Source organism: Charadrius vociferus, unplaced genomic scaffold (genome assembly GCF_000708025.1).
Source record: "Charadrius vociferus isolate BGI_N301 unplaced genomic scaffold, ASM70802v2 scaffold60, whole genome shotgun sequence".
Lineage (NCBI taxonomy): Eukaryota > Metazoa > Chordata > Aves > Charadriiformes > Charadriidae > Charadrius > Charadrius vociferus.
In genome coordinates, this window is record NW_009646524.1 from 314,788 (window position 1) to 327,516 (window position 12,729).

Here is a 12,729-nt window from a genome sequence, read left to right on the forward strand (position 1 = left end):
CTTTACTGTTCAACATCTTTGTTGGCGACATGGACAGTGGGGTTGAGTGCACCCTCAGCAAGTTTGCCAATGATACCAAGCTGTTTGGCAAGGTAGACGTGCTGGAGGGGAGGGATGCCATCCAGAGGCACCTGGACAGGCTGGAGAGGCGGGCCCAAGCCAACCTCATGCAGTTCAACAAGGCCAAGTGTAAGGTGCTACATCTGGGTCGGGGCAATCCCAAGCACAAATACAGGCTGGGTGGGGAATGGCTGGAGAGCGGCCCTGAGGAGAAGGACCTGGGTGTGCTGATTGATGGGAAGTTGAACACGAGCTGGCAACGTGTGATTGCAGCCCAGAAGGCCAACCATATGCTGGGCTGCATCAGAAGTGTGGCCAGCAGGTTAAGGGAGGTGATTCTGCCCCTCTACTCCACGCTCGTGAGACCCCACCTGGAGTACTCTATCCAGCTCTGGAGCCCCCAACATAAGAAGGACATGGACCTGCTGGAGCATGTCCAGAGGAGAGCTACGAGGATGATCCGAGGGCTGGAGCACCTCTCCTGTGAGGAAAGGCTGAAAGAGTTGGGGCTGTTCAGCCTGGAGAAGAGAAGGCTCCGTGGAGATCTTATTGGGGCCTTCCAGTACCTAAAGGGGACCTACAGGAGAGCTGGGGAAGGACTTTTTACTAGGGCATGTGCGGCCTTCCAGTACTTAAAGGGGGCCCACAGGAGAGCTGGGGAAGGACTTTTTACACGGGCATGTAGTGATGTGATGAGGGGGAATGGCTTTAAACTGGAAGAGGGCAGGTTTAGATTAAACATTAGGATGAATTTTTCACTTTGAAGGTGGTAAGGCACTGGAACAGGTTGCCCAGAGAGGTTGTTGAGGCCCCATCCCTGGAGGTGTTTAAGGCCAGGGTGGACGTGGCCTTGGACAACTTGGTCTAGTGGGAGGTGTCCCTCTCTATGGCCGGGGGGTTGGAAATCGATGATCTTCAAGGTCCGTTCCAACCTCAACCATTCTATGATTCTATGATTTGTTGGGTTTTAGTTCTCACAAAGACTCATAGCTGATCATGACAGCACTTAACATCTACTTAACATCTACTGGTGCTTAAGACCCTCAGGTGAACAACTGTAGACTGTTACTGTGCTGTTACTTCTGTGTCTTGTGCTTGAACCTATTCGAGGATTTTCACCAAACAGCAGGTGAATAGAGGCATGCGGTTAGGTGTGATCATTACCTAGACTCCCACAGAGAGATTTTGTAGTTACTGGTGTCCTAATTTTTTGTTAGGTTTCACTTTTGTTGGTCTTCATCCCAGTGTTTGAGATGGACTATACCATAGTGAAATACTTCATGTTTTACTCCACTACAATGCCATTTTACTTTATATTTAACGCCACGTAACCTTAGCTACAGCCTCCAGTAATTCTTACAGGTTACGTCCTTCATGTCCCTTTGTAGGATGCAAAATTTGGTTTGGAACGGAGTCTTGCATCTTTCCATTCTTGAGGTCACTCCTAGATGCGATGGTCTCTGCCTTTTGAGGAAAGGTGAGACTTTCCTCCCTGAGTCAACTCCTGCTATCCCCTGCCTTCAATGCCTGGGCTGGTAGGGGGAAGTAGACCTCAGCTCCCTTGGCATGGTATCTCCCCACTGAGCCTAGAACAGCTGCGTTGCTTTTGATAATTCACTAGAAGGTCTGTAAAGCAGAAAATATAGAGTCAGATTTTTGGGTCTCCCGCCCCCAGACATGGCTGATATTCCTAGAGATTATGTAAATTGAAGGAAAAATATTTGTCTTGCAGGGAGGTAAAATTAATTTTAGAGTTGTGACTGCCAGCTCCAAGTTGGTATTGTGTGGTTGGAGAAACAGCTGCAAAACAAATCTCTACTGGCCAAACTTTCCTTCCACTGTAGCGGCTCTCCTGTGAATTATGGTGAGCCCAGCATTTCTCTAGCATGTTGCCTAAAGTGGCTTGAAGGTTGACCAAACTGAAGGTTGACCAAACTGCTGCTAAGGTGTTTTGCCGTGAGGAAGAAGGCAAAAGCAAATTCAAGGTAGTCTAGCTCTTCTTTCTTGCTGTGGGTTCTCCACCTTGGGTGCTGTGAACATTTTGCCAGTTGGTTGCACTGCAGCCATTTCCGACTGCACGGCTGTCGGTGTAAAAGCCTGCTCTGGAACTGAGCTGTGCAGCACCAGCACATATTGGTGCTACTGCAGGAGTAGGAAGCCCAAGAGCAAATCTGAAAGCAACCTCACCAAGCCTATGCTGCCATGAGCAGACCAAGCTCTGTGCTTGGTCAGGTGCGCTGCTTTCTGGTGCAGGAGTGGTCTGTTACAGTGCTGTATCTATGTGTTCGTAAGGACCTTAAAGCACTGCAGTTCCAAAACAACTTCTGTGTCATGTAGCTGTTACCTCCAGCGTCGCACCATTTTCCTCAGTCCTAACTGGTCTTTTTACTTCACCAGACATAAAAAATTCAGGCAGATAAGCATTCTCTTTTGAATATTCTCAAGCTTAAGTCGCAGGGCGCTAATAATCATTATACCAAGCTAAAACTAGTTAAGTTACTGAAGTGTCCTGGCTTGAGGTAAAACAGGACCAATTTTGTTCAGTAACTTTACTTTTTAGCTAGGCCTCTTCTAACTACTGAAGTTAACAGCATATTGTTCAGAAATTGTTTGCTCTCAGAGTGATAAGACCAATGTTGATAGCTGATGCCCAGGCATGGTATGCAGAGAGGCTCTTGCTTATACTTATTGCTGTAACACCCAAGGGCAGATAACTTGGTTATTTGTCCTGTTGGAGGGTCAGGAATGGAAAAGCATAGAGGTGTCCCACTTACGGTGAGGAGCAGACAGGACAGGTGACCCAAAACCGACCAACAGGGTATTCCATCCCATCTGCCTCATGCTCAGTATAAAAGCTGAGGGGTCAAAGGGTCAGCCCTCTTTCTTCATTGGCTGGTGTCCGAGGAGGACTCTCTCTGCTCGTCTGCCTTTGATCCCGATCATGAATCCAGATCTGGAATCCAGTTCCCATCTGTCACTGAGTCCAGTCTGGGACTTCCCCAGTGCCAACCAGTGACATGATTGTCATCCTGGGAGCTTGATATGGTTTTGTATATATTTCATTATTTCCTTTTTATTTTATTATTAATATTTCATTAAAGTAGTTTGGTTCGTTCTAAACTCTTAAGTCTTTCCTGCCTCTTTGAAGAGGTAGGGGAGAGCATCTGTTCTTTACCCAGGGACCGGTTCAGCCCAAACCATGACATGAAGGAATTTTTTTTTTTCCTAGATTAAAAAAAAGAAGGCACCATTCTGATCCTGGCCTCTGTTAATGTAGTAATCTTCCATGTTTTTTGAATGTATGTATGACCAATGTTAAAGGTGGTCTTTTGTTGATTTTGAGTTTTATGATTGCTCTTTTTGCACACTTCTTACACAATTCTTAAGGCAAAAAATTATTCATCCTAAAATTTATATAGTTTTCAGGATTTTCATGAACAATCTAATAATATGAATGTTTGTGATAAATAAGCAACATGAGAAGCATGGGAACATACCCATCAATACTGCTGCAAACAATGATCTAGGTCTTCCATATCGCTTGAGTGTATTCAGGGTTGGAGTTTGTGGATCTTTGCTGGTATTTTCCTTTGCACTACTCCTCGTGCTCCACAGGGGGGTAGCAAAAGGAAAGAGGAAATCTGTTAAAACTACTTCAGCGTATCCGTGTTTACACCATCTGGTGTGGGAAGCTTTCTCAGAGAGGTATTTGATGTGTAATGAAGACCACAGAGCCTTTGCTTGTTGAAACGAAATGCTTGATGAGCCAACTAACATAATGGTTGAACAAATGAGGTCTCTATGAATGTGAAAGTTAGAAAAAGCTAGAGTGAGAGACAGTTGGGTGGGTGTTGTGGAAGGTGGGTGTTGTACGTTGAAGTCTGGGGGTTTTACTTGAGAAATTTTCAGTCTTTAAAAATAATAAAAAATGGTGGACCTGTGCAGTAATAGCTCACACCAGAATGGTTCCAATTTTTTTCTGTCCATGATAAGCAACTCAGCCATGATGTGAATTCTTCAACTTAAAAGTGAGACAAACTTTGCAACAACTGGTCGGATTGGAGGAGGGGGGAAAAAAGCAGTAGCATATTATCTGTGTGTGATAAACGGAGACATTATTTTTAAATGCCATTACTAAGCTTGAGGTTGTGAAGGGCTTGACAGTACCTGTTCCATCCAAAGAGCTAGAAGTTTTCTGAAATCAAGAGAAAACTTGATTGAAAATGGAATTGTCCCTAGAAAGACAAAACCAAGATATTTTGCAATGATGAACTAGAAACAAGAACATTCAGATGCATTTTTCTGTAGCTGGAGTGTGAAATCATAGTTGAGTTTAGTCTCAGTTAGATTATATGTTTCAAATTACCTTTTTTTCCTTTCCCCTTTTTAAAAAAGAACTACAACAGATGAGCAATGAGCAAAACCAAGAAATTGATGATTACTAAAGCATGACAGATAGGTGGTAATTATGAGTCACTTCATGCTTCTTCACTACAAATTATATCAAAACACAGCATAGGACTTTTAGCCTGATTTCTTAAGGAAATAAAATATGTTTTATTTAAGTGGCCCTTTGCTTTGCCCTCTCTTTTCCCTTTCCATTCTGCTTTGAAACTTAAGTCAGTTTCATAAAAAATTGGGGGAAAAGTACTTGAAAAGACTTCATTAAAAAAGCAAGAGTCTGTTGAGTTTCTACTTAGGGAAAGGCTGTAAGTTGAGTAAAACCTGACACCAGTGTGCCTATACAGGAGACAATTAGTGACCCAGCTGCAGGCAAAGTTTGAATGAGCACTTACACCTTCTTAGATACCAGAGGACCTAATTGTAAATATGCAAAGAAACCCATCAGTGCTCACAGCAGGTTAAATTGTCAGCAGATTGTTTTTATTTCACCTGCGAAGATGCTGTTGAGCTGACCCACCTTTCAGAAGCTGTGCAGAGACTACTTGCAGAAATGGTGAAGTTCTTAGGTCTTGGCAAGTCAACACAAAAACCTAATTTTTTGAAAAAAGGTTTTCATTTTTTTGTATGTATAATACTATATAGTAATGCCTGGTATTCAATGTGGTGGTTATGTATAGCAGTGTTTTTCTCCATGTAAGCAAGAAGCCTTTGTTATAATATGATTTATATAGGTATTTCTCATTCATTAGAGGCATTCCCAAATAACAACATTCATTTTTGTATTGGGAATAAACGATGAACTGGCACATCTTTATGCGTGTTCCATAGCTTTTTTTTTTATTTGGTATGTTTAAAGAGGAGAATAATAGTGTAAGAAATTGGCAAGTTAAATATAGTCGTTTAAAATCCATCATTTGAAATTTCCTTTGTGGGGAAAACTGTGTCAGGAATATTACGTTTTCTTGATCTGTAGTTTAGCCACCTCTTGAGTAGAAAATACATTTTTTAGCTGCCTAGTTAGTTTTTCAGACATGCTGTTAAATGGAGTGTAATCTCAAGAAGACTAATACGTGCTTTTCTGTCTAAGATTGGAATTATTGGTGGAACTGGCCTGGATGATCCAGATATCTTAGAAGGAAGAACAGAAAAATATGTTGATACTCCTTATGGCAAGGTCTGTATAACCTGTTTGTCTTTTTTTTACTGAGACTTTTTGCGTTTTTTAAATACGTTTGTATGCTTTAAGAATTTTCAGACTGTTATATGAATGCATAAAGGAGGTAATGTCACAAGACCATTTTTAGTTGCTATGTATTGTGTGATTCCTAGTTTGTAGAAACAAGGTGTTACAAAGATGATCTGCAAAGGAGACTATACCTCTTCTCATTTGTACATTGGATGAATTTGCAAACTCTGTCCTGAACTTGCAGTCAAGAGGGATAAAGCCTTTCTTTCAAATCTGTGCTGTTGTGTGCCCTGTATTATATGTCCAGTTGCTCCAGGAACCTTTCTGAATTGCAGAAAACTGTCCTTTGAGGTATATGGGCCACCATTTTCCCCTGTAACCACTGAATTATGCTTTACATACCAATGCTGTCATTACAGTCATGCTTATAACCACATAATTTGAAAATGAAGCACTGAAACTGTTTTTGTGGCACAGGTATTCTTGACCAACTCGCCTTCACATTGCTTCAGCCCTTTTCCTCAGCAAAAGGCAGTGGAGGCTGGTGGTGTTCCTCTATACACAGTGCCAAGCGTGTTTTGAGGGACAATTCCTGCCCCAAAGCACTAACAGTAGAAACAGGCAAGACAAAGGATGAGAGACTTTTACTCGCAGGAAGTCAAGGGGCAGAGGGGTTCGTAGTGTCATAAGACCAGGGGGGTCTGGATGCTTTGTAATTGCCATCAGAATTATATCTTATGAAATCTACCACTGTCAATTAGTATACATACAGTAAAACATCTGGCATGTGGTAGCAAGAACCATTTTGTGGGTAGAAGCTTGCCAGAAAGCTCAGCGCTGTGGTGTGTGATTGAAAATCTGAATCCGTGCCTCCATTCAGAATGGTTTAACAGAGAAGTAAGAGTGTAAAGCACAAGCAGAGTTTCTGTGTGCACCAGTCAAGAAGGGGGAGGAGATAAAGATTGAGGGAGGAGACAACATAACCAGAAAAATACATTTGACTTCTCCATCATCTTTCGAAATCTGTTAACAAACTGCAAGAGAGTGGAGGGAACTCACCTCCTCCTTTTTCTGTACACTGCTCTCCAAACAGTAGCCAGCGTTGGTCTGAAGTAGAGTCCATTGGCTAAACCAAACCAGTTGTCACTGCATTCTGTATTTTTTGAGAGTCATGGACGATCGCAGCTTGGCTGTGCCTGGAGACTCCTCACAAAGCAAAAATAGCGCTATGCTGTAGTAGATACTAACTGAAACCTTTGTGTGCAGGAAGGACGAAACACTCTTCTCCCTCACAGGGGTCTGCTCACATCAGAGTTAAGGGCACAGTGGCAGCACAGCATTTGGAGGGCTGTTCTGTCACAGCGCTGAGATGCAACAGGATTTGGATGGCCCACATTCTGCAGTGCAGTAGGTTGCCTACAGCAGGGTTTAGTTTTTACGGAGAAGAGTAGTAGTATCTGCAGGATGGCTCCTGCACAAAGACGTGGAAGAGGCTTCCTCAGTCCTGCACTTTTGGTCAGTATGGAAGGCTTTTTAAATTTCATTTAGGAAGCAGCTTAGCTACTGTCTTTTTCGGTGTTCTTCACAGAATGCAACATGAATAGGGGAAAACAAATCTTGGTTGCCTGTTGTGGTTTGTGAGAAACCTTGATCAATGGACTGGCTGTGGCTGAGCTTGTCTATTATGCGTTTAGTGTAGGCTCAATTTAAAGGAAAAGCTTCTGAATATTCTGTCTTGGTGTATGGGATGGTGATATAACTGAGATGTCACCATAGGAACCCAAGCATGGATTCTAGATAATGTGGTGAGCTGAACTGGGACTGTTAAGCTGACTTGGATGGAAAACAGCAACTTTGTGGGACTTCTGTATGTGTGACAGCTAGCACAGCCCAACTGAGCTTTTGTCCTTGCCCCTCCTGACCTGTCTCTCTTCTCTCTACTTTATGCTTATTTGTGTTGCAGACAAAGGGGACTTAATTCAATTTTTTGTTACTATCATAATTTAGGGTTAACTGCTCAGGTTTCTTTGCTTCCTTTTCTGTTTTGCAACACTGAGTAATATATATCTGACTTGGATTTTGTGGAAGGGGGAAGTAGTTACATACATATATGAATTATTAATGTTTGAGATCTTTTTATTTGGCCTTTTAATAAATTCTGCTTTAAAAATACCGTATTAGAGCTGTAAATCCGGATTGTTCCATTGGAAATTTTCATTATTTTATCAGCATTTCAAAGCTCCTGACTACAGTTGAGATAATAGTAGAGAGGTACAGCACTGGAAAGAATTTGTGGGAGAAAGAGAGCAGAACAGAAGCATTCACTAGCTCTGTTACATGGTTAACACATAGTTGGAAATTTCTGTATCTTTCACTTCCTTGTAACTCTACACATGCTAATTTATCTTTATTTCCTCTCTTTTAATGACCCATCATGCAGTATCTGCAAATTCTTTTCTTAAATGGTCAGTTCATCATTTAGCAGTGCATTCTTTGTTCCAAATCTTTCTTTTTCTCTGCCACGTTTCTAGTAATCATGTGCAAGAAAGGTATTCAGGCAGTCATCTAGAAGATGCCCTGAGTGCGTTCTATGGAAATCTGTGTAAAGATGACAACCGGTCCTGTTACACAGCCACCGTGAAGCCTTTTGAAGTTACTAGGATGGTGGCAGATAGGGAAGGAAACCCTGGTTGCTGCAACTAGATTTTGAAGCCTGTTGAATTTCAAAGCTGCTGCATTCTTGCTGCATCAGCAGTGTATGCCAGAATTCAGTGGAGTTCTGTGGTGGAGATGAATATCAAATAGCGGTTAAATTGCACCTTTGTACCCCAGGTCTTTTGGAAATTGATATAAACTTGAATCTGTCACTTGTAAAGCAAAGAGTCCAGTCTTCAACTTACTGATCTTTACTTTTGATTTTGATAGTCCTCTTTAGTCCTCTTTAGTTTTTAAGAGTATTTTTGTATCTTGCTCTGAGCTAAGTTGCATGCTTATTACTTCACACAGCAAATGTGTGCACTCTAAACAAAAAAAGCCCAAAAAACAAAACCCCAAATGTTAATTATTGTGAACCTTCATTGTTATGGAATGTTGCAAAATCAAAATGAAACTAGACAGCAAGGCTTTCACCTTGTGTGAAATTTTACTCTTAAAACTGTATCTGGTTCAGAAGAGTAAATGTAAAGTAAGGTAAGTAGATTAAACATTTAAGTGTCAATAGGTTAATATTAAATGGAGACTTTTTAAAAGACGTCAGAATGCAATACAGTTCTAAAAATTAAATTTTGGGAACATTCCCGTAAAAAAAAAAAAGTGGTAAATCTGTGCCTGGCATAATTTAAACCTAGGTTATTCAGTATATTATTGTGCTTTGAAGAGATTTCCCATTAAAAATGATGAAAAAGCTGTGCAATAGGGAGTAGAAAGTGGTGATTTTATTAGAAATCAGTATCTCTAAAATGTAGCTGTGTGGGACTCACATATTGCTTTATTCTAGAGCTCTGCAAATTTTCAGGTTTGTAATAGAATTAACAGCTGTAAAACTAAATGCTAATTGAAATCTTGCAGCTAGCATTAAAATACAAATGAAATTACATCAAGTAGCAGGCAACAGAACATTTCTAAATGCAAATGTGTGAGTCCTTCCAGACACTTGCAAACTTGTGATCAGTAAATAAATCGTAATTTTATTAATAACTATTTCAGCTTTAAATCCCAGGGCATGGGAGGAGAGATTGGCAGAGTGGCTTCCAGCTTATTTAGTTTCTTCTACACTGCAATAAAAAGTGAAACACCTGCAGTTCTGTATTGGGCAGGAGAAACAGCACATCCAACTGCACTGCTGTTCAGCACAAATGCAGTTCAGCGTCTAATTAAACAGAGGCCTTGCATTTTTTTTAATAAAAAGGGAAGCTAGAAGCATTGTGTAATTCAGATCCCTGATGCATATAGCCTGGGAGCAGAACACAGCGCACAGAGCAGTTAATTTGTTGTAGGAGCAGTTGATAACTTAAGGGACCGTCCTGTGTGGGCAATAGACCATCTCCAAGGCAGAGCACGTGTCGTAGCTGGGCAGCTAAAACCAAAATGCTCTGGCTTGCTGGCTGGTTGGTTAGTCAGGAGGAAAGCACGTTCTTGTTGTGTAGCTGTGAGAGGAGAGTGCATGTTGCCTCCTGGTCCCTGGGCCGACCAAATACAGCACTGCTTCTGCTATTAGTGTACCAGCCATTCTCTGTCGTATCACAGTTCACTTCCCAAAAGCGGGATTCCCAGCAGCAGGCAAGAGGGAGTTTATCAGGAAGCTGATTGGGGAGTAAAGGGTGGTTGCGGGAGTCTCGGACGTGAGTATGAGCTAGGGGGCCATGGTAGAAAGGGGACAGAGAAGTGAATGGGGAGTGTTATGGAGAGAGACAGATTAAATGTTATTTCTGTTGGGAGGGGGCTTCCAGTAGGGAATGGCACCTGCTTATCAAAAAGCAACCGAAGTTTACAGGAAAGAATGAGACCTGCTAGCCAATTTAAAGGCAACATGTACATGCTTTTTTTCATGTTTGTGTAGCACTGTTTGAAATACTGTTTCAAAGTTTTAAAAGTATTACTGTTTCAAACCCTAAAGTAAGGAGTTGCAGTATTAATGTTGCTATGAGCACAGAAAAATTGGGATAATCTGTCTTCCTGTTCCAGACTGTTTTACTAATCTGCCATATCAAATTACAGAGCTGAGATGAAGAAAATGTGAGTCTACAGCAGTAACCAGTATTTCCTTTTCTTACTATCCTCCTTATTTTTAAGTAGCTGTTAAGGTTTCTAATGTGATTGTCAGACTGTAACTGATTCTTATTTGCTTGTTTTGCAGCCATCAGATGCTTTGATATTGGGAAAGATAAAAAATGTGGACTGTGTGCTGTTGGCAAGGTAAATGAGCATTTTAAAGGGTTTTATATTATGTGTCTTAAAGTTTTCTCAAAAGTTTTTTCTTTTTACGTTAGGTGAACTGAATTTTTGCTCTGACTTCATCTTGCTCTGTGTGGTTGCTAGCAAAGTCCCAACAGAAGTCTGGGGTTTTTCCCTGAACAAATTTGATGATGAGAGTATTAAAAATACCACCTGGGTTAGGAAAGCGAAATCCAGTGTGGGGTGCTGCCCTAGTAAGAATGGCAGCCTGCAGGGCTGCTTGCTCAGGTGGTAGGTACATAGTGCCTGATGACCTCAGTAATCTGTCTGCTCCCTGTGTTTGCAAATTTCTTTTGTGAAACTGGGAAATTGCCTGTTTCCAGATGAACTGTATTTCTAGTACCGCTGTAGACTCTTCCAAATCATCCCCTTTGGTTATTGACTCGCCTGGTTCTTGCCTTTATTGCTTAGGAGGCTGCATCCCCTGTAGTTCTCCTTCCTTAGTTCATTTGTATTCAGACATCTCTTACCATACTCAAAGGGACTCTGGAAGCAGGATCTGCAGATGAGTGCGTGGAAATCTCACACTAATGTAACTGTGGATATCTAGGACAAATCTGCTACTAGATTAAACATAAGAATATTAACCCAGTTCTGTGCATCTGGACAGCATGGGCAGAACCAAGTGCTGATAACAGGGGTCATCAGCAGTCACAGACAAGTTGAGGTGATGAATGAAGTCCAGGATCCATCCAGGGAGTCCAGGCAGGAGCAGTAGGAGATGGGGCTAGAGACAGGGTTGGAGACAAGGCTGCAGTGTGTGTCTGAACTCTACCAGAAAACAGGTCTGGAGACAAACTGCAGCATAGGTCTGAAGGCCATCCAGGAGACAAGGCTGGGGACAGGCACACCTGTGACATGGCTCAAGCCAGGAGTGAAGGCTGGGGCCTGCGCTTGGACAAGAGAGGACCTCAGCTCACAGGCACCAGGGATTTGAGTGGAGGCCCAGGGTGAGGCTGACCAGGGCAATTAAGACCCAGTGGTGCACTCAGGGCCTCCAATTCTTTTCATGCCAGTATTTTTCTGTTAAGTTGCTGACTGTTACCATCTCTGCAGCTACACTTCTGTCTGTGGTTTTACTTTTCTTATCTTGCCTGGACTTTGCTCGTGTATTTCATTACACCTGGACAACATTTTTCTCATTTTCTCAAACAAAATGCTAAGCCAAGATCTCATATCAGAAGTGCTGTATCAAAGTAGGCCTTGGGCTACAGATGGCTGAACAACTCACCTGTAGTTTGTATCCTCACTGGGATTTATGACTGTTCCCATACGACCCTCATGAGTTTACTTTTGGGAATATGGTGCCTGCAACTTCATTTTATGTTTTAGGAAAAGTAAAGAGTTGCTCGCGAACGCCAGATTTAAAAAAAAAAAAAAAAAAAGGCGTGTATATTCTAGAAGAGGATTATGACAACTGCAGCGTTAAACAATGAATCTACAGATGTAGTAGCTTATCAGAACAGCTAATGACAACATGGGAATCCTGCCTGACAGTGCTTGGTCATGTTGTGTGCAGCTCCCAGTTCCAAATTGATCAAGTCATTGAGACCTTTTGGTCCCTGCAAAAGAATCAGTTAGGAAATTAAGTTCCTTCTTTCCTCTTACATGGTTGAAAATAATTTTCAAATGTGTTGAAATCATTATGTGAGTGATGTACCTCTGGAGTGATGACAAAGATAACAAAAAAGCTTGTGCTTATAACAATACGTATTTCCTGTCTTGCTGAAAAAATAAACTGCAACAGTGCGAAGTCATTCTTCTAATTTATGAAAGCTGTCAGGTCATTTTAAAAGCAAAGAGAAAACTGTGATGATTACACTGTTTTCTTTGAGAAAGTGACAGATTAAAACTGTATTCTTTGTTTTTAATTTCCTGTCATCATAGAAGCATAGAATGGTTTAGGTTGGAAGGGACCTTGAAGATCATCTAATTCCAATCCCCCTGCCATAGGCAGGGCACCCTTCCAATACATCAGGTTGCTCTCTTAACCTGCTGGCCACACTTCTGATGCAGCCCAGCATATGGTTGGCCTTCTGGGCTGCAATCACACGTTGCCAGCTCGTGTTCAGCTTCCCATCAATCAGCACACCCAGGTCCTTCTCCTCAGGGCTGCTCTCCAGCCA

The 12,729-nt window shown here is 41.8% G+C and overlaps 1 protein-coding gene across 1 annotated transcript in view; it reads left to right on the forward strand.

Moving 5' to 3' along the window:
- Window positions 1–12,729, forward strand: part of MTAP (methylthioadenosine phosphorylase) — a 161,875-nt gene that overhangs the window by 124,817 nt on the left and 24,329 nt on the right. Inside the window, exons 3-4 of the mRNA XM_009885326.1 lie at window positions 5,552–5,638; window positions 10,506–10,564. Of these exons, the coding sequence (XP_009883628.1) occupies window positions 5,552–5,638; window positions 10,506–10,564 (146 nt within the window). The remainder of the gene's footprint in view (window positions 1–5,551; window positions 5,639–10,505; window positions 10,565–12,729) is intronic.